The 26109-nt window shown below is 35.4% G+C and overlaps 1 protein-coding gene and 1 pseudogene across 1 annotated transcript; both read left to right on the top strand.

The window, feature by feature from the left end:
• Window positions 1–16349, top strand: part of LOC107723277 (PIN2/TERF1-interacting telomerase inhibitor 1-like) — a 27728-nt pseudogene extending 11379 nt beyond the window's left edge.
• A 5593-nt stretch (window positions 16350–21942) lies between these two features.
• Window positions 21943–24983, top strand: LOC107723484 (transcription factor Sox-7-like). The gene is made up of 2 exons (XM_016532130.1): window positions 21943–21964; window positions 23930–24983. The coding sequence occupies exons 1-2, from the start codon at window positions 21943–21945 to the stop codon at window positions 24889–24891; spliced, it is 984 nt and encodes a 327-aa protein (XP_016387616.1). The 3' UTR covers window positions 24892–24983.
• Window positions 24984–26109: the final 1126 nt, after the last annotated feature.

The raw sequence follows: 26109 nt of genomic DNA, 5'->3' as shown, positions 1-26109 counted from the left end.
CTGTGCTCGGGTTCTGTTCCAACTGTACCCGACATGGGTACAGTTGGAACAAAAAAGCTTCTTGTGTTTATGAGCTAATTGTGGCAATTATGACCTACTTATGGATGTTAATAATTATTAATATTTTAGTAGACAAGTAAAGGAAATGTCATTTGAAAAATCTCTTCTTTTCAGTCCCTAGTTTTGGTGTGGTAACGGAAAAAGCAATCTACCCTACACTGCATCCATTTCATCCGTGCATCCGGTTTTAAAGGGATAGCAGCCTAATTTAGTTGCTATTGTTCGAGTCATTGATGTTAATCAAGCAACAACAGAAAGACATCAGAAAATCATGCACTGCTCTTGACTGAAAAACTTTAGTAGCCCTAAAGATTAATCTAAATTTATTTATACAAATAATTATGTCTGCTTGAAAGAATGAAGAATATGGTAAACAAGTTGCTATAAAGAATACATAATTAGCCTATATAACCATTGGTATTTCATTAATAAGAAGACCATGTTCTTGTTCTTTATGAGAAGTGGTTTTATTTAATTTTAACATAAAGGCATGTTGTGTGTCACCGCAGTTAAATCGGTATCATGATAAAACCTTAATATCAAACCTATATAATGAGTTATAAACCCATTAGATTTTAGCCGACTAAATTTACTGTAGATTTAGTTGACTAAAATCGATATTTAGTCGACTAAAACTAGACTAAAACTAAAAACAATTCAGATGGACTAAAATATGACTAAAACTAAATAGCGTTTTAGTCAAAAGACTGACTAAAACAATCAAAATTTGCTGTCAAAATTAACACTGCATCTAACACAACACTTTTTTTTTTTTTTTTCAAAATTTGCTACCATAATATTCCAGGTTAAAGTTAATGTAATAATGTTGATTACCAAAAAATATTTCCATTTGTCCGTCCTTTTTTTGTTTATACAAAGTGAAATACTAGGTTAAGATGCGGTCACTTTTAAGGTCCTTAAGTTGGACACTGAGTTCGAAATTTTTGTATGCGTTTTTTTGCTTTTTTTAGTGTTCGTCATCCTATCCTATCAAAATGCTTGCTACGGTTGCGAAAACGCAGAAAATGATGGGCGAATGATGGAAAGAGCTTTCTGACCCTGCATAGACACTTCGTTCATAAAACTGAAACGGTTTATGAACTAAGGACTTACGGCTTTGGAACGACATGAGGGTAAGTAATGACCGAATTTTCATTTTGGGGTGAACTAACCCTTGAACCCTAATGTTACTTTAAGATCCGAAATGAGCCTTTCCTCAATGTTGAGCTGACATTTGAAGTGCTACATAAATCATGAGCGTAATATTGAGATGTAGCAAAGCTATTGCAGTAGATTGCATGTCACCTTACAGACCAGCCCACCTGTAAGCACCGCTGACCTCTGCTTTCACGTGAGCCGCTCGCAGCAAGATTCAGGCTGATAATGAGCCGTGTCATAGCGTGCAGTCTGACTCCACACACGAGTCACTGTAGGCAGGGATCCCGCTTAAATCCCCTTAACGGATTTGCACCCTCTCTCTCCGCTTTCACCCCTAGTCCTGTCAGCCACCTCTGTGGTCAAATCAGGTAGTGTATTTCTGATGATGTGCTAGTGGGCACGATCAAACCGCATTTCCCCATCATCTTGCAAGTACAGGAGGCTGTGATAGAAGTAAAAAAACAGAATTACTGATGATCCCTTCAAACCCTGGAAACTTGGTTTGGAGAAGTTGGTTTGAAGGGATTATTGGAGTTTTTGGCTTACACGGCTAGTTTGGATTCAGTTTGATGGCGGCTCTGCCAGTCCATGTTGCATCTGTATTTCCTTTGAAAGTCCACCTTGAATTTGGCATTGTAATTTATTTCTACACCTATTATTTTGTGAGCAGACCCATCTTTTGCTTATTTTTTTGTTGAAATGTAAATACTATACTGCAGTTTTGGGGTTTTGTTCTTAGTGAGATTTGTATTTCCATAAGGAAATACCAGTGCTTGCGAGGCAGCAGAAGAATAGTTTTAGGTAAGCTTAGGTTTTAAGCTTTGGCTCGTAAATGAAATGCCGCATCAGAGCTGCTTTGCCGTTGTCATGACACTCGGCGCGTGCCTCGTTTTTTGGCTGCTGTGCAAAGACGGTGTTGTGTTATATGTTGATTCTCATACAGCATAAAAATGGCTGGTTATTTTGGTATTTTCTTAAATCGAGTGTGTGAATAACTGAAAGAAGACCAGTTTATGTGTCCATTTTCAATGGCAAATATTCTAACAATATCAATAGGGGATTATCAGTCAGCATTTAATGTAAAATGTCTTTAATTTGCAAAATAAAAAAATAGATGGTAAAAAAAATAGTTATTCCTTACAGTTCAAATCAATTCATTCTTCAGTGTATAACTCATAAAACAAACAGGAGATGATGGAAAAGTCACATCTCAACAATGGACTAACAAAAATGGAAAGTGACCAAATTGCTTCTCCATCTTTCTGTCAAAATCCAGTTGCAGCCTTTTTGCTTACATAAACACATGCTGAGTGTGAAATATTGTGATGGACAATAATGGAACACAGTGGTTCTCAACCTTTTTTTACTCAATGCCCCTCATTTTCAAAGACACATTTTTAAGGCCCACCCAAGATATTTCTTGCACTTCTGTTGTAATAACAAAGCTGCTCAATTTAATTTAATTTATTTCTTTATTTCATTTTAAACTAGGAATAATATTAAAATAATGAAATAAAATATTTAAAACAAATTCCATAAGTTCCAATAACTAAATGATCTTTACATTTGTTTTTTTTATTACTAATGAATTTAAATTCTAGTTGATTGTGATTAATAATTATAATAATAATATCTTATACTCACAAATAGCGCATTTCTCAGCAACTTTTACCTTAAATAATATTTAAGAGCTTCAGCTATCTAGAAAAATGTATATTAATTATAGAAGTTTTCAAGATTTTATTAATTTCCATGACTTTTCACCTTTAAAATTCCCTCATATATCCAGGTTTTCAAAGACAGTATGAATCCTAGTTCATAAATTAAAAATGAAAGTTGTTGAGGAAACAAATTAAAATAAGAAATACAGTACCAGCTTACATCTTAATTTTTAGCTGTTTTAGCTTATTTTCAAACTTGTTTTGTCTTATTTTAAATAGTTTTATCCCATCCTGCGTCAGGAAGTTTGCTGAGGCCCCCTAGTGGGCCCTGGCCTACTGGTTGAAAACCACTGCTAACCAACATGTTGGAGAGACGGCATTGACCACTGTCTGGAGGCCGTGCTGCTATCCATCACTGCCTTTTGCTCTGAACAATGTGGGAAGATCTCAACAGCAGGGAGAGTGATGTTCACGACTAGCGCTTTTGGCATTACGATGTTTATTTGAGCCTTTTCACAACTGTTGGCTTTACTCAATCACATTTTTTTTGTATTTTCGCTTTCAGTATTTATTCCTGATGTCTCTCTTATTATTTTGTTCCCTCCCTGTCTCTTTCTTTCTTGTTGACTCATTCTCTTCTCGGGGGCCTTAGTTAGGCTGTAGGCTAGTGTGTACGGAGTCATGAGGAGTGGGTGTGATTTATCTCCCTCGGCCCCTCCATAGCCCCCTCCACTCCGGCAGGCCCAAAGGAAAGAGCCGAGTTTGCTTGAACGTGGCTCGGTTTGCGAGGCCCCAGCATTAGCTGAAATAAACCCTCCTGCTGCTGGTGAAAAATGTCTTGTGATTGGCTAATTAATCAGTCAAAAGGGGAGCATCGCGGCCTGTGACTTGAGGGACCCGAGCAGGCGACCGCTGAGGGCCCGCTGATAAATGGACTCCCTCCTGCTTCATACATCAGTGAAACTTAGTCATTTTTTACTGCTGCTCTTTGCGTCAATGGTAGATCGCTAAGGCCTACACTTATATATTTCGCGTGAAACTCCATCTGTGTGTGTGGAATACATTTCAGACAATCGTCTTATTTAGTCTGTGCGCTTTAAATTGCTCAATAAATATTGTCTATTCAGCATAATCTGCACATCAAAGTTTCAGTCTCAATATTGTTGTGTCCCAGATTTTTCAAAGTTTGAAAATTGCATTGATAAATTTGATATTTGTTTTGATTATAATCTAAATAATTTTGTATTTTTTTTTATTTTTATTATGCTTATTATTGCCTCTGCCATTTATTTTGGCTTAAAGAGATCCATTGCTACCTGTTGCTGGAAATCCCTTGCTTAAAAACAAATTTTACAATATACACAACTGTTCAAGTATGGAGTCGGAAAGATAAAAATATATAAATGTAAAAAATTAATAAATATAAAGATAAAAAAAACGAAAAATTGCATTGATAAATTTGATATTTGTTTTGATTATAATCTAAATAATTTTGTATTTTTTTTTATTTTTATTATGCTTATTATTGCCTCTGCCATTTATTTTGGCTTAAAGAGATCCATTGCTACCTGTTGCTGGAAATCCCTTGCTTAAAAACAAATTTTACAATATACACAACTGTTCAAGTATGGAGTCGGAAAGATAAAAATATATAAATGTAAAAAATTTATAAATATAAAGATAAAAAAAACGAAAATAAAAAATCTATCCATCTTATCTAAAGAGACAATAAGGACATTTATGAGGTTTATATAACATACAAATGTTTTCTAGATTTTCATTTCTAATAAATTCTGGTCTTCTGAACTTTCTGTTCATCAAAGAATCCTGAACTAAAAATCTATCATGGTTTCTACAAAAATATTAAGCTTTTATGTTAAATTATAATAGTGTAACTATTTTCAACACTGATATTTTTTTTTTTTTTTTTTAGCAAACAGCAACTTTTTTCAACATTAATAATAATAATAATAATAATGTTTCTTAAGCACCAAATCAGCATATTGGAGTTATTTCTGAAGGATCATGTGACACTGAAGACTGGAGTAATGATGCTGAAAATTCAGCGATTTGCGATCACGGGAATAAATTAGTTTGTAAAATATATTTTCTATTAAATAGAAATCCAATAATTTTTTTGGTAGAAAAATATCAATACATTTTTACTGTTTTTATATACATTTATAATTACAAATTGTATGAATTGGATTTTCTTTGCTTAAAGTATGTGCTGAGACCGTTCATGTCTGGGTTTGTCTCCATGGTTCCAGTCAGGCGGTCAGGCATCTCCTCTCGCTGTGTTTCCAGGGGTTGGCGTGACCCTCTGTGGCCTCTCCCACTCCCACGCCAGCTCCAACACAAAGCCCTCAGACTGGAGGGTGGTACCTGTAGCTGTTCGGAATCAGCCCACGCCCGTCCTCATGAAGGATCGGCGGACAGTTGACTCACCCGTTCCCCTGATGCTGCCGATATTTTTATGGAAATCGTCTTTTTTTTTTTTCTTTTTGTATACAAAGTTCATATGAATAGCACTTATTTGAAACTAAAGTCTTTTGTGTTTTTGCTGTCACTTTTGATCAATTTAATGCATGCTTGCTAAATAAAAGTATCAATGTATTTCAGAAATGGTAGTGAATGTTGGAGCCATGGCATAATGACTAGCATTGTGTTTTGGTGCTTTTGTGGGTGGTGCAAGTTCAAATCTGGGCAGATGAAGCGGTGAAGGGGCGAGAGGCAGCGATGTCATTGGCCGCATGGGAGTCGGCTGGTGGGCAGAGTTGAGTACTGAAATGCTGCTGAGGATGCAAAAGTTGAGCTCCAAATATGCCAGCAGGCTGACGTGGAGCTTCATCCTCGTTTAACATGTTATACAAATTTAGAGAAAACTCCCCATTTAACATTTTAACATCTTATCATCTTATCTCATATCATCTTATCTTATCATCTTATCTTATCTTATCTCATATCATCTTATCTCATATCATCTTATCTCATATCATCTTATATAATCTTATCTTATATCATCTTATCTTATCTTATCTTATCTTATCATCTTATCTCATATCATCTTATCTTATATCATCTTATCTCATATAATCTTATCTCATATAATCTTATATCATATTATCTCATATCATCTTATCTTATCATCTTATCTTATATCATCTTATCTTATCATCTTAGCTTAATCTTCAGACTTTTTAAACTTTTACTACCATTTACAATTTTGGGGTTTGTAAGTTTTTTTTTTTTTTTGCTCTCATGCTCACCAAGGCTGCAGTTATTTGATTAGAATGTACAGAAAAAAATCTTATACTATTGTAAAATATAATTGCAGTTACAAAAAATCTATTTCTAATTCTATTTTCATTCTCTATTGTAATATATTTTGTTATATGTAATTATAAAGCTGAATTTTCAGCATCATTACTCCAGTCTTCAGTGACATTTTTCACATGACTGGATCAGCCCATGGCATATTATGACTAGAGGATTAGTGCTCATTTAGGAGCAGACAGCAGTGCGCACTGGCACGTTGTAACCATGCGCTCCATTATGTTTAACTTCTCAACTAATGCAGTAACCGACGCCTGTGCGCCAGTGTTCAAAGGCATGTTTGTTTTCGAACGGGAGAGCCCTAATATGTTCTCAGATAACATCTAATTGCCTCAAACAAAAGCGCGGCCTCCCTTACGCTGTTGACAGGGATACAGAATAATGAAGAAATTTTCAGCATCATTACTCCAGTCTTCAGTGTCACATGATCCTTCAGAAATCATTCTAATATGATGATTTGCTGCTCAAGAAACATTTCTTATTATCATGAATATAAAAAAAAAATGCTTTATATTTTTATGGAAATCGTCTTTTTTTTTTTTCTTTTTGTATACAAAGTTCATATGAATAGCACTTATTTGAAACTAAAGTCTTTTGTGTTTTTGCTGTCACTTTTGATCAATTTAATGCATGCTTGCTAAATAAAAGTATCAATGTATTTCAGAAATGGTAGTGAATGTTGGAGCCATGGCATAATGACTAGCATTGTGTTTTGGTGCTTTTGTGGGTGGTGCAAGTTCAAATCTGGCTCGCAACATCTCCAGATTTCATTTTTCTATCCCTTTCATTTCCTGTACTCTCTTCTCCTCTCATTAAAAGGTTACAAAACCTTAATAATAAAAATGAGAAGTTACTTTAAGTATAAAAACATTTTTCACATGACTGGATCAGCCCATGGCATATTATGACTAGAGGATTAGTGCTCATTTAGGAGCAGACAGCAGTGCGCACTGGCACGTTGTAACCATGCGCTCCATTATGTTTAACTTCTCAACTAATGCAGTAACCGACGCCTGTGCGCCAGTGTTACTCTCTTCTCCTCATTAAAAAGTTATAAAATGCTAATAATAAAAATGAGAAAAAACGTATATTAAACATATTTTAAATATAAAAACAGAAACTTTAGGACCAGACAGCAGTGCACACTGGCACGTTGTATCCTTGTGCTCCAGCATGTTTTACTTCTCAACTAATGCAGTAACTGACGCCTGTGTGCCGGTGTTCAAAGGCATGTTTGTTTTCGAGCGGGAGATCCCTAATATGTTCTCGGATAACATCTAATTGCCTCAAACAAAAGCGCGGCCTTCCTTACGCTGTTGACAGTGCTACAGGGTAATGAAGAACCGGACCGTAGTGTCTGCTTGCTACATACCCTCCGGCAACTGGCTTTACGCCCATGCCAACCCACTGACACGTACAAATTAGTGTGAAAATAAAAACGGCATTAACTAAAAAGGGTAACTGAAATGGCTAACTTCTGCAGTCATTGTTGGCCCAGGCAGGGCTGCCCTGGCATGATGATTACAGTACGAACAGAGGAAGCTATCCGCCTGACGCTCCTGAGAGCCACCACCGCTGCTGTTTTCGTGGGCCTCAGCTTGCATTTAATCACCGCCAGTTTAATCTAATAAATCACTGCAGGGCAGAGAATAAATGGTGTGTCCTCCATCTTGGGGCTGACACATCAGCTCCTTGGAGGGCACGGAAAGGCAAGCACTTTACAATGTAAAGCAAGCAGAGTTTAGTGATGATGCCCTATGCAGTGCATTGTCGCCATTTGTTACTCATGATAAGTAATGAAGTCTGGGGTTGGTGGAGAGGTCTGCATCACGCCAGTTTACTGTTTGCATTAGGTGTAGGTCTTTGTTATTCAAATACCTCTTCATCACTTACACCTTCATTTGACCTGTTTTATTCATTCTTTTTTCATTCAGTTTCATTGTTTTAATACTGATAATGTAATTAATTATTATAAATGATTGATTTAATAATAATAATAATAATAATAATACAAATATACACTAAATAAATTATTTTAGGTTGCATGGTGTATGTAAAATTGGTATAAAAATGTTAATAATAATTTTTTATTATTATTATTATAAATTAGTATATAAATATAGTAATATAGTTTATAATTATTTTTATTATACCAATTTAACAAACCATGCAAGCTAAAAGAATGTATTTTGTGTGTCAGTTTATTATTATTAATATTATTATTAATAATAATAATAATGGTTTTATAATAATAATAATAATAATACAAGACAATAAAAAAAAACGTATGAAGGATGGCGCGGCGGGTCCTTTCTCCTCATCAGGGAGGGACAGCTGGGTAATCTGGGTCCCGATCCATAAGCCCAGGCCACCACCAAATTTATAATAGTGGCAGGACAATGAGAACACACTCGCACAATCAGCCCTCTTCCCAATATCTTCTCAATATTATCCATCGGCCTGTGAGCGTAATGGGCCGGGATCTATTTTGTTTAGAATATAGTTTAACTTGGAACCCTCAAAGGAGTAAATTATCTTCAAATGCTCCCGTCCTCAAAAATTGGGGGATAAGAAGAGAAAAACACAGTGTTGATGTCTTAAAGAATTTTTTTTTCTCCCCGAATGAAGATTGATTGATCATTCAACTCCAGCTTTTACCATGCCCTTATCTATAGTTGTTGCCCCACCAAGATCTAAATCACTTATTTTATTTAGTCAGGAACCTTTGGTGCATATTATTATTATTATTATTGTTAATAATTATAATAATAATAGTAGTAGTAATAATAATAATTCAAGAAAATTTAAATTATTTTGTTATACCATTTTAACCTACACAATGCATACAAAAAATGTATTATGGTGTAGATTATTAATAATAATAACAACTAAAATAATATGCAGCTGTGCTTGTTTGTTTCCATATTTGTATAACTTTTGATCCACTGCTATGAAGCCATTTTTTTCAACGTTCGAATGCATCCTTTTTGTTTGATTGCATGTGTTCTAAGAAGTAGTCTGAAGTTGAGTACATGATTTACATAGTGTCTTTATTGCTAAGAGCATTATGCTTAACGCACATTTAAAGTACCTGAGAAACATGAATCAAAGGACGGCTTGTAATTGGACTGTTAAATCCCTTATTTTATTTAGTCAGGAACCATTATTTAAGTTTAAGAGTTTTTTTTTTTTATCCTTAGCTAAAAATTTTTTTCATAAAGTCGAGTTCAGTTTGCAAGATGCAATCAAAGCAAGAGAGACCAATACAAACTCTAACACAGTGTCTTTGTCTTAAATATTTAATCTTACATTTGTATTTACTTTTTTATATATACATTTAATATTTAATGTGCAAGAAACTGAACAGTATTTATATCATTTTTTTACCTCTGATACACCACAATGGCCAACTGTCCTGAGCGCATTCACAACATCCGGCGCGTGACGCGTCAACGTGCTCTGACACATAGATACAGTATATATACGTAGATGCCTCATTAGCAACTGTTTCTATGGGCCGCAATACGTAAGGATCTATGTATATATCTACGTATATATATCTATGTGCCAGAGCACGTTGACGCGTCACACGCCGGATGTTGTGAATGCGCTCAGGACAGTTAGACATTGTGTATTAGAGGAAAAAAATGATATAAATACTGTTCAGTTTCTTGCACAGACCGATCGTTTCATGTCTTAAGACCTCAATGTATCGTCACAAGCCGCAGGGTTTCATTTGGTTTTGTCTGTGTATGTTTTTTTTTTTTTACTGTCAAAGCTCTGGGACCCATTGACTGACATTATATGACTGAAAGACTGCAACGGTTTTAGTTAAAAATCTTTGTGTTCTACTACATCTTGGATGCCCTGGGGGTAAGCAGATAAACATCAAATTTTCATTTTTTGGGTGAACTATCCCTTTAAGTATAAAATCTCTATACTTGAAATAATCATAACTTTATATATAGCACGGTATTATTGCACCAAATTGCAGTCTTTAATCTCTGGAAATGTTCTACAGTTGATGATACACTGAGAGCTAAATAAGTTATTCATTCAATCAGGCATAATTTTTTATGGTTTTAAAAGTTTTTTCTTTTTCATTTAATTTAAATATACAAATTAGCAAAACAGGATCATAATTGGAGAAATATGAGAGAGAATTTTAAGTCTGGTTTGCAAGGTACAATCAAAGCAAGAGACACCAAAGCACACTTTAATACAAAATTTCTTTTCTTTTTTTTTTTCAATATTATAATTTATTTATTTATTTTTTAAGATTGTAGCACACTACTAACAAATTGTGAATTTACCTGTACCTTGCTTGTTCTGCATGCCCGCTGTATTAATGTATCTATACATTTATTTTTGACTGTTTAACATCCTCAGCTGGGATTATTGTAATAGTATTGCGAAATATAGGTACTAGAAATAATCATAACTTTATATATAGCACAGTGTTATTGTAGCATATTGCAGTCTTTAATCCCTGGACACTAGAAGTTCTCATTGCTGACGCAGCATTTGCAGTGCTAAACTAGCGTAGTCAGAGCGCCGTGTCTCTATGCAGGAAGGAATATTACTTTTGTATTATAAATTAGGGACTGACATAGCACAGAGTGGGACAAATTAGTTGCAGTTTTCAGCAGCAAAATCAAGAGTGTTGTCACGATTTGTTTTTTTTTGGTTCGTGAACACATTTCGACAACGTTTTTTTTCCCCACTGTCCCTGGCTGCTTCGGACTGTCTGCTGCAATGTGTTGGCGTCAGCGGCGATGTCTTGTTCTTCGGTTTCCTCATAGTGGCCTTTTGAATATCCCGACACCCCCCTCCATGTCCAGCCCCGCTGCCGCGCCACTCCCACCCCTCGAGCCGCCCATGCCTGGGGAGAGCGGAGCAGGAAAGAGCCCATAGCTCCTGCTGCAAGGGCCTTATCTGAGTGCTGCACACAGTTCAGGGAACGCATCCTCTTCCTGGGGCCTCCTATCTGCCAGGAGCAGAGAAAGAACGAGGGGAATGTGGCGGCAGAAGAAGCCAGAGAGCGTCTGAGAACATTCGGGGGCCATTTTTGTTGTGTTTATACCCTCATTAGGATGTCCAAGCACAGTCATGAAACCTGGACTTGCGTTATCTCCGTGTCAGCCTTCCTGCTCGCTTGTTTGTTTGTGTGCGCGTGCACGTATGTGCTTGCATGTGTGTGGTATAACCCAATCCGTGCTCAGCACTGTTGAGGGAATGCTACCAGCAGCACTTCTCTCGGCACATTAGAGAGATAAGCCTAATGGAGGTCCCCAGGCGGAGAGACGTCGCACCACACACACACACTATCACTACCTCTTCGATGAAGAGGATTTCCCCACTCGCTCCATCTCTCTTCCTCTTCTCCTCGTTCTTTCTCTCCGGAGAGTAATTTCACAGTGTGCTCCAAAATGCCCCCCAGTCGTTTCTCTAAGTCCCTGCTATACGCTGTCAGCCGCATCTCTTCTGAAGACCTCTTTCAGTCCCCCTCCAAACCAGAAATATAGATTTTCTTTTATTTGGAGGGAAAAGTGAGACTTCTGTTTTAATGAGCCTACATCTGCAGTTCGCCACTCTCCCTCTGGGCGACGTACAACTTTTGAGGGACCTGTGGCAGCAACTTGTAGTCACCATGACCATCTAGAACAGTAGTTCCCAACTCTGGTCCTGGTCTACCACCAACTCTGCATTAAAGAATGGACCCATCAGCTTGTCCTGAAATGGGAGTTTCAGATAAAAATGTCCACTGGACCAGGGTTGGGAACCACTGATCTAGAACAGTGGTTCTCAAAGAGATAGTCCACCCAAAAATGAAAAATCTGTCATCAGTTACTCATGTTCATGTCATTTACTCATGCTTATGTCATTCCATTTCATTTTTCTGCTGAACGCAAAAGGTGTTTTGAAGAATGTTGGTCACCAAACAATTTCGGGTGCCCTTGACTTTCCATAGTGTTTTTTTGTCCATACTGTTAAAATCAATAGGACTTGAAACCATTTAGTTTCCAACATTCTTCAAAATACTCTCATTTGTGTTACACGAAAGAAAGTAAGTCATACAGGTTTGAAACAACATGAGAGTGAGTAAATGATGACAGATTTTTCATTTTTGGGTGGACTATCACTTCAACAAATTTTGCTTGGAAGTCATGATGACCACGGTCAGAAAAAATTGGGGGAAGGTGGAAGAGAGCACTGTACATTCACTCCCCACACCTGCAATTCCTGCCATTACTGAGACTCGAACCTGCAACCTTTGGCTACGAAAGCAGTGAAGACTGGCATCGCTTCTCTTGATGCCCTTCAACTGAAAATTACAACCAAAAGCTGGGCAATGTGGCATTGTATCAGTATTTTATTTTCCGAGTTGTGTATTCTGAGTTGTGTTTTGTGGTAAAAATAGCAACAGGTAGCAAGTAGCTCACAGACTGCAACCATTTGACATCATAGACGCAGAATGCTCTATAATGGTGCCACCCATTAGTCCAAAATATGTATAAAACGAGACATCATTTACGTTATATTAAGCCATAGAAGTCTTAATACCCAGGGTTCCTTTTACGACACTACTGCAAATCTTTTAGTGTTAAAAGAGGTACAAAGATGTCCCTTTGAGGGTATTGCCCCAGTGACAAGCTACTGTACCCCTCAAGGTAAAATCTGCCCTTTTTTTTTTGTTCAACATAGTATTAAGATTTCTAATAAAATAAAGTCATAATTAGTGCTGTCAAACAATTAATTGTGATTAATGGCATTCAAAATAAAAGTTTGTTTTGTTTACATAATATATATGTGTGTGCTGTGTATATTTTTTATGTATATATAAATACACACACATGCATGTATATATTTAAGAACAATTTTATATTTATATATAAAATATTAATATTTTCATAAAATATAAATTATATATTAATATACATATATACATGTATATGTGTTTATATATTAAATATACACAGCACACGCATATATTATGTAAATGAAAACTTTTATTTTGGATGAGATTAATCACGATTAATCGTTTGACAACACTAGTAATGATACAATATTACAAACTTTTAATTAAAATGTGAACAATATTTTTTTGTTGTTGTTGTTGCTTTTGGCATTCTCTTTCCCATTCGTTGCCAATCATTTAGTTCTCGTTCCCTCTCTCTCCCAGTGATTACCTTTCTTCCCTCTATTATCTCTAATCATTTAAAAATGTGGGGGAAAATAACAACAACTCAGTCTGCATAAAGAAATTAAAAATCATAGAATGGTTCATCCTTGCATGTTTAATTTTTTTTTTATTACTTCTCTCTGGTGATGTATGCAGAACTTCTCCAATCATTTAGTTCGCCCTTTTCTAGCAATTGACCACAATCTTGCATCTGCTTCTATCCAATCAACAACTGATGAATATATCCAAGTCCTGCCCTACTATTTTTCTTTTCTTTTTCGATACTCTGTTTTACTCAAATACATCACAATACAGAAAAATACTGATGACTACTACTGTTACATCACTACTTTACTATTATTATAATAATATATATCACAGTATAACAATGTGTGCTAATACTAATGCTAATAATATTGTTTTGTCATAAAATATTTTATCATAATGTTTTAGTTCTTCAGCATTGTAAGTAGTCATATGTATTTAGTTGTTTCTTGGCTGTACAAAACCTTTGCAATCTGTTTTTTTTTGTCCAGTCCCTCCATACATCTTTTGAAAAATGCCGTTTTCACCGGTGTCTCTGGCGTAATGTAGAGCACCGGCGTGGTTTAGCGCCGGCTTCAGAGCGGGTATTCATTATGCATTGAGGAGGCCATTAGCAAAATGAAGACGAATGGGTGAGAGAGTCACCGTGATAAAGTATTGGAGGACGACAGTGTAATCTAAAGTGTTCCTCTGTGGACTTTCAACATAGTCACTGTGTCGTGCTACGGTTTGACCTGTTATGATTAAGCTGTATGCTATGCTAGAAAGTTTGTTTTCTCTTAATGCTTAAAATCATTGTTTTAGTTTGGCCAACGCAAGCACTGACTCTCACTCATCAGGCAAGTTTTTCAGGAATCAGTTGTTTAATCCAGTCATTTACACAGTGACTTGTTGATAACGCCCCCTTTTGAATCCGTTTCCTCTTTATATATACATGGTGGGGAATATTATACAACACAGCGTAAAAATATATTAAGACATTAACAGAATCAGATTCTTGACAGATTGAGAACAATAAATGTTTTCTCTTCAGATTTTTTTTAAAATTTAAACTAAGTGTTTTGTAAATGTCTCTTAGCAGATCGTTCAGATGAAGTTCCGTGATGTCACTAGATACTTGGGACAAGTCTCAGCATGACTGGAAGTTGATGGACACCAGTTTAAGCATTTAATGACACACATGCATAGGGGTGTGTGCATCAAGGTTCTTTGAATTAATTGAGGGGTTGTCCTGTTCATTCCTAACAGACAGGACTCTGTTTCACTGCTGGATGGGATTATTTTATCAGTTTGTTCCACTTTCATGTTGAGTTCTTTGTCTAGTCTTCGAGATGATAATAAGATGATAATCATCATTATAATAACAACAATAATATAACTACAACAAAAGTACATAATAATAATAATGTAATGTGATGTAATCACAATATACTAATATTGTTGTTGTGTTATACAGTTTGTTAATGGTTTTTATTATAAAATTATACTGCATTATCACTTGATGATGATAATGATATGTGTGTATAAATTATATTATTGTCTTATACAGTTTTTAATAGTAATGGAAATAATATTGATAATAATGAACTATTATTATTGTAAATTAATTATTAGGATTTAAGATATAAGTTTTTAGATTTTATTTATTATTTAGATATTTAACACTAGTAATTTTTTATTAAAACAAATAAAAATGGTGTATAATTACCTTAGTAATATATTAATTTGTTAATTTTTGTTTTTATAAAAAGTAATATAGATATAGAAGTATAATTATAATTTATCAACATCATCATCATCATCCTCAAATAAACCAATAAATTAATTGATTTTGAATTTTATAGTACACTGCATAATTAATTTTATTATTATTATTATTAATTGTATGTTTGGTATGGTTATTGTTATACTGTATACAGTTTTTATATTTTAGTAAATTACTAGAAAATATGCTGTAATCACAACAATAATATAATATTTTTTTTGTTTTTGTTTTATTAAAAAATGTAATACGTTTTATAATTAAGCTGTCCATCATCGTCGTCATCATCATCATCATCATCAAATAATTAACCAATACATTTATTTATTTTGAATTTTTCTTTCACGTCATAACTTTGTATTGTTATATTTGTCTATATCTTTCATTTAGGGAAGCAGTGGGCCTGACTCTCAGGAAGAGAGAGAAGAGGACAAAGACACAGTTACTAATCCCAACCCAGAGACACAACCAAACACCGTGACCAGCACACTGACCATGCAAGAGTACCCAGATCAAGAAGACTCAGGCAGGACGAGACCCAGCCGCATCTTCATCTGAGGTCAGCAGCAATGCACCTTCTCCACTGGCTACATCTGCCTCCATGGAGGACTCCCCCAACACCAGCGATATGGAACAGTCCAAAAAGAAGAAAAAAGACAGGGAGAGTGATAGAGATGGCGTAGAGGAAGATGCACTGGCCTCAGTAACAGGCGAGAGTGGTGAAGAGCCAAATCACTCACAGAAAAAGAACAAGAGGAAATGAGAGGAGCGGGATGAGGATGGGACTGAAGTGTGCAGCGCCCCTACAGTAACGGAGGGTGCCACTGAAGAAGACGCTCCCACCACAGGAAAGAGGAAGAAGGACGAAAAAACATCTCTAGAGGTTCATTCAGATGAACCTAAAACAATAGAAATTGAGAATATGGACCCTAAAGTTTCGGATAAAAAGAAAAAGAGGAAAAAGAGAGAAGAGGATGAAGAGGAAGGAGTGACCGAGGAAGTGGTGTCCAAAAAGAACAAGAAAAAACAGAAAAAAAAGATTTTTTTACAATTGACTGCTCTTGACTCTAGACTTTTTGATACCATTATGATTTTAATAGCGAGATCACCAAAATGAATGGCAACAAAGCCTATGAATTTACAGTTATAATTGGTTTGTATCTCCATATTTAAACTATGAAAAAAATATTAAAAACATCTAAACTGTATGTGTGGTTGATGTGTTTTTCTTTGTTGTCAGGTTTCCAGGAAGTAAAATACTTGGATGCATGCTACAAGAGCAAAATTGGCCATAGATATGTCTGTTAGTGTGTGTGTATGCAGAATTTATGCAATATATCTGATACATAGAGAGATAATAATGTTGTGCAGCATTTCAAATTCCTGAATGTAGCGAAAAGGATATCATTTTCATAATGAGTAATATATCACAAAACGGGTATTTTCATAAGCAGATTTGTTAAAGGGGTCATATGATGTTGCTAAAAAGAACATTATTTTGTGTATTTGGTGTAATGAAATGTTTATGTGGTTTAAGGTTAAAAAAACACATTATTTTCCACATACTGTACATTATTGTTTCTCCTCTATGCCCCGCCTTTCTGAAACGCGTCGATTTTTACAAAGCTCATCGGTCATCAACAACAATACTACAGCGAGAATAAAAGTTACACCTTCTTTCTTTGCGTGAACATTTGGGCGGCGTTATGCAAATCTTCCCATATCGTGACGTAGACGTGGGGGCGTGTTGGAAGAGCCGTTTTAGGAGGGCGTGGCTGACTTAACTTTTATAAAGAATATCTCTTTGGATTTGAGACTTTAGTCTTTGCAGCTTTACAGATCTTCTTTATGCACCAAGAGCTTGTAACACTCCAAAGAGAAAGGAATAATTGAAATCGCATCATATGACCCCTTTAATGTTTCAAATGCCACCTATAGAAATTACTTAATTGATATTATTTTTTTAAATGATATTTAAGCGAGACACTGCAGGTGAATAGGGTAAAAAAACGTTACTACTAATTATCACCTTACTTACCCAGTTGATTGATTACATTGATAATTGCAAAAAAAATTTGTATTACAAGTTTTGTAAAATGTTATGTTTAAATATGCAAATGAGGCATTATTTTAATGAAATATGTGCTAATTTGCATACATTTCTAGTACAAAAATCTGAACACTAATATGTCAAAAAAAATAAACGAATTTTGAAAACGACTTCATCCAGAGGCAAATGTTTTTACAGAGGGAATTTTGGGTATCTATTTTTGTCACTCCATAATTCAGAAAATACTTTGAACGGCCAGAAAACAATATATTTTCAAAATTTTGGGGGAAATAAAATGTTGTATATAATCAAGGAAATTATATATGAACAAATCCCTCTGTAAAAACCTTCAGAATATAGACAGGAATAAAAATGTAAAGTTTGGTGTGTGTAAGTGCTACTGAAGTGGAGATTTATGGCTCAGTGTAGGAGAAAAAACTCATTTTGAGAAAACGGCCTTTAAAAATTTGTATTGTAATTGAAATCTATTGACACAAATAGATAAAATGCTATAAAAGAAACGCTTAACAGTGTCTTTTGGATGTTTTCTTTCCACTAGTCTGAAAAAACACTTTATGAAAAGCCAAAAAGCCCAAAATCTCAAAGTTGACTGGTGCATGAAAAAACAGTGCTTTTGCCTGCAGTGTCTCCCCTTAAAGTGTTTTTATATAGTCCATGATGGAAGAATGCTTAGCTAAATCTGTGTTCATCATTTTCAGTACATTTAACATAATTTAGAGAAAATAGGACTAATCAGGTGAGAAATTATGTATTCTACATAACCAGACAAATATTGGCATAATTAGTCAAAATCAGTTATATAATTTTGCTTTGTTATAGATCATATAGGACTAATAGAATTCCTGTCATTTCTGATATGGCTAATTCAATTCTAATCCAAATTCCAATTTGTCAAAGCAATAGTTTACCAACTATGAACATTTGAAAATGTACTCCCCCTCAGACCATTCAAGATAAAAATGAGTTTGTTTCATCAGAACAAGAGAAATTAAGCATTACATCAGTTGCTCATAATCCATAATAAAGCTTCCTCCAGTGAAAAAGTTCACCCCCTGTTGTCCTCTCACATCAAAATCTCTAGACATATTTGTTTAGAACTGTTTTTACTTCTAAACCATGCTTGATTTGTACATATTTTCCTCCCGATTCAGACGAGACGACGTTCTCACTAGAGAAGTTAATATAATGGACGGGGGACTATGTATTTTGGGCAGAAATAATGGTTTGAAGTTAAAACATCTTGATGGATTAATTACAAACGCAAAGCTTTTCATTTCACAAAATAGTAGGCTATTGATGGGCTGGAGTTCTGTTGTGGAATATCTTGGATGTTTTTATCAGCTGTTTGAACTCTAATTCTGACGGCACCCATTCACTGCAGAGGATCCATTGCTGAGCAAGTTATGCTACATTTCTCCAAATCTGTTCTGATGAAGAAACAAACTCATCTACAGCAAATAGCAGGTTTTCTTTTTTGGGTTAACAGTACTGATATGACATTGATTCTTAAACTGTGCTCACATGCACTCTTTTAAACCCTTATTAATTTAAATGATTGCAAATGACTAATAGTATTCAAAACAAAGGTCTCAGTTCATTATTTTGCCACATCCGTGTAAAACTTTTCCAGTCATGGTCCTGTGCAGAATACAAGGGTAGTGTGTTTAAAATAACTCTTTTATTGTGTCTGGCGGTATTGTGAAATTTGTGACAGTCACCTCAGGTTCCAATATACAAAAAAAATCATTTTTCACAAGCATAACTTATGCAATGTTGACAAACCAGCTCTGTGAATATTGCTTGTACAAATTGTGTGTCAGGTGTCTGCCCGTTCACTCCTATTGTTCCCTTTAAAATAGACAACAAATGATGACTGAAGAGTGACTTAAGTGATGAAATAGTCATTTGCATTGCAGTTCATAATTAGTTTATAGGATAAAAAACTACTTTGTGTTTGGTATTTCAGTCTTGATTCGCATCTGCCGTTTGGCCAGATTTGTCTTATAGTCTTCTCAGAAATAAGTTGACCAGCCCAACATGTCAGCAGTGTTTACTGTCAGTATGATTTATACAAATAGACGGTTTTGGGACATGGATCATGGGACTTAAATTTAATCTCACCTATTATGCACATATCCTTAATGATGACGCTAAACAAAGACGTTTTGCTTTTTTTTTTAAGCGCATGATTAATAGTACACCGCTCGGCGTGACACTGCTTTTCTTTGTCACACTAATGTGTAGCTTTGCGGTCTTTTCATAATGATAATGTCAACCATTGGGTCGAGCTTAACCAATGTATGTTAAGTATATACGCCTGAAGTCTTGAGCTGGTGCAGAGTAACTGGCAGCAAATACGATGCTTTTGTTTAAAATCCTAATGTCCTTGTCACACGGTCAATATTGATCCTCTCGAAATCAGCAATACCAAAGGATGTCCTGTTTTACTAGATTAATCAAATCCAATGGAACTGACGTTCTCGTGCACTTTGTTCAACTTTGTCGTGAGTTTATTAAAGAGACAATCAAAGACTAACATTTTCAAGAATACGGCATTTTGAGAGGATAGCAGAAACCCCAAAAGATCGTCTTGTTTTGAGTCTGAGTGGGCGTATGGAGCAAAAAGAGGGAAAAGGAAACGGACAGTTTATGCTACTCAGAACAATAATTGTAGAATCTGCCACACAGCAACGGCTTAATTTGTTTATGTGTCATGACTGCCGCTATAAATGGCATCTGCTTCTGAGGTAAATCTGAAAGCATCGTGAAATAATGGAGCTACATCCTACCTATTCCCACGGTCCATATCCAGAATCCCTTTTGAGGTGCTTGTCAAAAGGGGAAGGATGAGAAGATGGAGATTTTTTTTGAGCGTTTCAATCGTTTCTTTTAGAGAAGAAAAAAAATTAAAGGGCAGATTATTTTGTCAAAGCCTTAAATAGGGGGAGTGGGGGAAGATGTGAGATGTGTCACATTTTGCTTATGTTGTCCTCTAGGGATGGAGAAATGAGATTTAAAATATATTATAGCCTAGCCTATATTAAAACAAAGTGGTCCAGTGACACAACTTGCCCCACATAATAGGCACGGTCAGAAATACCCCTGATATTTCAACTGTGGGGTCAGACCTGCCGATTTATGAATTCATCTAACATTTATTATTATTAATTAATTTAGGAGTTTTGTATAAATTAAGAGTGTTTTCGAATGTATCTTGTATTTTAGAAGTTCTGGAAACACTGAATATGAAAAAAACACTCCAACTCCAAATCTTGAAATAATAAATACATCAAAATAGACATTAACATACAGCATGGCTCAGTTATTTTCAAATGTTTTCTGCATTTCTGTTATGATATGTGTGATCTTGTCCATTATTTACAGATAATATTGTATTTGATCTAAATTTTAATTTAAAGGTAACAGCCATAGTTCAGAATATTTCGGTTAATTGAGTCCATTGAAGTATTTAACTTAAACTGACAGCAGAAAATGCCCTTATTAAGGTCAAAATGCATTTACATTTCAAATAATGTCTACAAAAATGTATTTTTTTAACTAATGCATCGTTTATACATTTATCAGGAAATAGTTTATTTCAATGTAGAGAACAATTTTCAACATTTTGTTACAGTAAACAGTATTTGTAATAGTAAGGGAGTCAAAATGTATTATTATTATTATTATTATTATTATTAGTTGATTAACTGACTTACCCTGTAGTATCTGACACACTTTACCCCATGACTACCATTTTAAGAGAATGCTTCATTTAATGATTCATTGCTAAAAAGTAATAATTCATGGTCTATTAACATAATTAAAAAAGAAGGATGCTGAAAATTCAGCTTTGCCATCACAGGAATAAATTACAATTTAAAATATATTCAAATAGAAAACAGTTATTTTAAATTGGAATAATATATCACAGTATTACTCTTTCAAAAACATAAAAAAATACATACATATATATTTACGCATGTTTGCTTTGATATTAAATCAACTATTTATGACTTGTGCATCCCAACCAGGCAGGTGTGCATCATGGGCCCTTTATACATTTTTGGTCATGTGACAAAAATAAAGCATTTCTCCTTATAGCTAAAACTTCTCAGTAGGTGTTTGCGTCAACACAAAGCAGCAGGTACGTCTGCAATCCGCCAACGTTAATCAAACGAAACAGGAAATCATGCCTCAAAATGCAGAACCAGAAAGATGTTTATCTAGTGAACGGCAAAAATGAGTAAACACAGTTTACACATCCAATTTGTCACACCCAAACATGTGCAGGTAGGACGAGGAGAGCAGGAAGTGTCATTTTCTGTCGTAATGTTTTTGCATTCTGGGGCATCAAGCTCCTTTTCCTGTTCCTTCAGTGAATGAATCCCTCATTTTAATGGTGTTCGTCCTCTGCTTGTTCACTGCACTGGAACCAATCATTCCTTTGAACTCTTTGAATCTTACAGGAAGAAATTCAAAGGTCAGTCATAAAATGATACTTTTTTTTTTAAACACCAGTTTCTCGGTTTAGATTCTCTTGAGTAGATCATTGGTTTATTCTGAACTCTTCGGGTCTTTGCTGCAGCTTTCATGAACCGCCGATACAGCTGTCAACAGGAACTCCATCATCTGATCATGACAATAGGAGTTACATACAGCAGCCCTCATGTCGGTATGGAGCACCAGAAGTATAAGGGAGGATCTGAACTGTCTGACATGTGAATCATTGTGCAGAACGACCGGTTTTGATGAGTAAGTGATGTAGAACCTGTCTGTTGAAAGTTCTGTGTCATGTCTGATGGAAGTTAAATAACAATTTCCTCAAGCGAAAATGAATAATGAGAATGTAAAACGCGTCATGAATTCTGCTGAAACTTGGACGCATACTGGCGGCCCCATCAAAACAGGTTTAAATATCTAAACGTTTCAACACCTTTGCTATTTTTAAAATGTTATGTACAATTGATTATATAATTTTATGAAGAATCTTGTATTGCTTTTCCAGTAGCAAAGTGGAAACTGGTGTTGGTTACCATGCTTTTCATTATTTTAAGAGTACTAGTGGAAATCATTCTTGACAGAATGTCTTTTTTTTTTTTTTTTACATTACTATATTTGTTGCACATCTTTGCCAACCAACCCCAACATGAATGAATTGTTAATTATTCTAATTTTATATCCATATGCCAACTAACCCCACTCACACTCTTTCCATGCCTGGCATCATCATTCATTACAGGCTTCCAAATTTTAAATCAAAATTCATAAAATGGATAATCCCAGTCCTGGCTTCTGATTGCTATTTTTGATGCATGTTGTGCCTATAATAACACCCTTTAACCAGCGACACAATATAACATGGCATCTTGTGAATTAGTGGTTAAATAACATTTTTTTCTTATATTTTTAATAGCTTCCTTTATTTTCATGACAGCTTCGGCTGAAGGGATTCGTTTTCATTTTGACATTCAAAAATCGAGAAGTTGACCTCATAATGAGAAGTTTTAATAATTTAATGTCATGATAATTTCATTGTGGATCAAGACAACAAACATTCAGATGTCACAGAATGCACTTATGAACTAGACATAAACGTTCCAAATAGAACAAAAATAGTTTTTTTTCTTAAGTTTGATACAACTGAAGAACCTTTTCGCATTCTCTAGTTCTTTAGAAAACCTACATAGGCTATAGATGTACTGATGGTGAAGAATCCAGAAACCAATACTCTGATCTTATGAACTTGTAATGTGACTTCAAGACCTTTTACAATTTTCAAAGAATCCTATAACCAACTCAAGAACTGCTTTGCTTTGCTAAACTTGAGGTGCTGAAAAGAACAGTTGAAGAACCCGTATTAGTTAGTTATATCCAACCAACGTCTTGTGGAATGTAAAAACATTTTTTTAAAAAAAAAAATAATTTAAATATTTAAACTATTTAAAAACAATAATAAAAATAAATGATAATAGAAACCATTTCAGATTTATTAATTAAACTTTGGGTTTGTATAAGAAATAACTGAAAGAAAAGTGTACAACAAGTGTAATGAATGAATTAGAAGTTCTGAAATAATAATTTGTATGTGTATATAATTTGTATCAGTTTTATTTACTGCTATACATGATTTTAGTTGTGATACATTTGCAGGCCTGTTTTAACAGTAATTGGCATTTTAGGAAATTATGTATTTTTTCTCTGCTGTTCTAATTTTTGAAAATTCTTTCAAGTGGTTTTAAAAGCTATAAATTATAAACTCAGTATAATTACTGCCATTATTATAATTCAAACATTATCAAATGTATGCCAAGTTACAAATAATGTACCTTTATAAAGCTTTTAAAACTATCTTCAAAAATATATATTTTTATAACTGCCATTGTACTAGTTGTTGATTATTTATCTGTATTATTTCTGTTAAAATATTCAAAAAATGCTTATGCAGACATTATTTAATCTAGCTTTGTTTGCTGCACAATACAGAAGCAGATAAACTAACTGTTTGTAAACTAATAAACCATTGAATTATTTTGTGTTGGTGCTAATATGATTGTAAAGGGAACAGTTAATAACTGGACAATCTTCAAAACTCCAAATGGATCCTTTAAAAATACAGTATTAAGTCTCATGTTCCTGTTTTCTCTCTCCAACAGGAAAGTCATGGAAAGCTTTAACTCCACCACAGAAGAGACCGTACGTGGAGGAAGCGGAGCGGCTGAGGGTGCAGCACATGCAGGACTACCCCAATTATAAATACCGTCCTCGTAGGAAGAAGCAGCTGAAGCGCATCTGTAAACGCGTGGACCCTGGCTTCCTCCTGACCACCCTCGGCCCCGACCAAAACTCCCTCCCGGACCGCCGAGGCTGCTGTCACCCCCTTGATAAAGACGACGAGAGCGGTGTGAGTGGCAGTGGTGGCTTCGGTTCTCCCAGCACAGCTCTACCCGGTGTCAGGGTCTTCAGAGATCCCGCCAGTTCCAACAGCAGCTTCGATATGTACCCGTACGGCTTGCCAACGCCACCTGAGATGTCGCCTCTGGACGCCGTGGATCACGAACACCAGACCTACTACTCGTCCTCCAGCTCAGTCTCCACCAGCTCCTGCTCATCCTCCACCTCTTGCCCAGACGACAGGCGTCCCACCCCGGTGCACATGAGCAGTCCACACCCCTACCATCCCGATTACTCCCAGCAGGTACCTTTGCACTGTGGGAGCTCACATTTGGGCCACATCCCGATGTCCCACCAGGGAAGTGGGGTGACCCTTATCACAGCTCCTCCGTTGTCCTATTACAGCCCTTCGTTCCCGCAGGTTCAGATCCATCATGGGCACCAGGGGCACCTGGGCCAGCTTTCGCCTCCTCCAGAGCAGGGGCACCTGGAGGGTCTGGACCAGCTGAGCCAGGCTGAATTGCTGAGTGAGGTAGACCGAGATGAGTTCGACCAGTACCTAAATTCCACTAGTTATCACCCCGAACAGGGCGGGATGACAGTCACGGGACACATCCAGGTAACGCCGGCTTCCGTTTGCTCCAGCAGCGCTACGGAAACCAGTCTCATCTCTGTATTGGCCGATGCCACGGCAGCCTATTACAACAACTACAGCATTTCATAAACACCAAAACAGAGACAACTGACACAGACAGAGACTGTGGGCTCGACAATATGACTGGCAGGTGAAAGGAAGGCCGTGGAGGGAGCGGAAAAGAGAAGCTACAGGAAGTCAAAGGACACCTCAGGGATGCATAGATAAAAAAAAACTGAAGTTCATTCCCATCTTTGTTTCCAAAAAAAGAACGGAAGTAAAAGAAAAAAATGGACAAACATAGAAAATGCTCTCATGTCTTGCCACAAAAGCATGTACATATGCTATAAAGCTTATTTATATATCAAATTGTTTTGCATTAAAGCTTATTGTATTGCTTTTTTTCAGTCCAGATATATTCATTAGATTTTTTTTCAAACCTCAATAGTTTTACCTCAAGAATTATTTAAATAAGGCTGATCTCTTCCTTCAAAGGACATAATTTTGAAAGAAATTCTGCCCTTTCTTTCCCCTTTACATTAATTTCAAAAATGTATATGTATATTCAGTTAAAAGAATAATAATAATGAATACTATTGTATGCCAGTTTAGGTTTTCCATATTAATTTAATTCAAATAAAATTTAGAGTTTATACATTTAGTATTCTCATTTTTGATATCCACACAGATGTCAAGCGGAAGAACGTAGCTCAGTATTGATGTTTGTTGAACACCGTTCTGTTTGGCCGATTTCAATGGTGAGGACTTTCATAAGATTTCATGATAAATTGCATTGTTTATGCCCATATAATTACAGCACAGTGATTCTGTCTGTAGGTCTGGACTTGAGAAAAAAATGTTGCAGATGCTGTTCATTTTGTGATATATTAAAAGTGAATGTTCTGAGGTCCCATCTGAATTAGACGCCGCTAAATAAAAACACAAAATAAATACAGGTGAAAAGACTCTTGATTTTGTAATGACTGAAAGATTTTTTTTGCTCACTGTTAGTAATAGTAGTAGTATGTATATAAACTGCTTTATTGGAAGTTATAGGTTTATTTTCAGTTTCATTATTATTTAGTAGCTCTTTTTTTAGTTTCATTTTTATTATTCATATATAAATTGCTTTATGGAAGTTACATTTTTCGCTCTTTTTAAATTTTCATAATATTATTTTTTATCATGAGTGAGCATATAAACTATAAATGTTCATTTTTTCACATTTATTTCTTAGAAATATTTACAACTAAACATTTATATTTTTTTCCAATATTTGTGGAGCTTTTTTCCACATTTATTTTAGTA

This window comes from Sinocyclocheilus rhinocerous, unplaced genomic scaffold (assembly GCF_001515625.1).
Source record: "Sinocyclocheilus rhinocerous isolate Xijiao unplaced genomic scaffold, SAMN03320098_v1.1 scaffold1725, whole genome shotgun sequence".
In the NCBI taxonomy this organism is placed as follows: Eukaryota; Metazoa; Chordata; class Actinopteri; order Cypriniformes; family Cyprinidae; genus Sinocyclocheilus; species Sinocyclocheilus rhinocerous.
Note: the sequence above shows the minus strand (reverse complement) of the source record. Positions and strands in the feature narration are given on the sequence as shown.

Coding starts and splice junctions, on each gene's coding strand:
- LOC107723484 (XM_016532130.1), top strand. CDS start 21,943: ATGTCGGTATGGAGCACCAGAA. Junction 21,965..23,929: donor GTCGGTATGGAGCACCAGAA/GTATAAGGGAGG, acceptor TCTCTCCAACAG/GAAAGTCATGGAAAGCTTTA.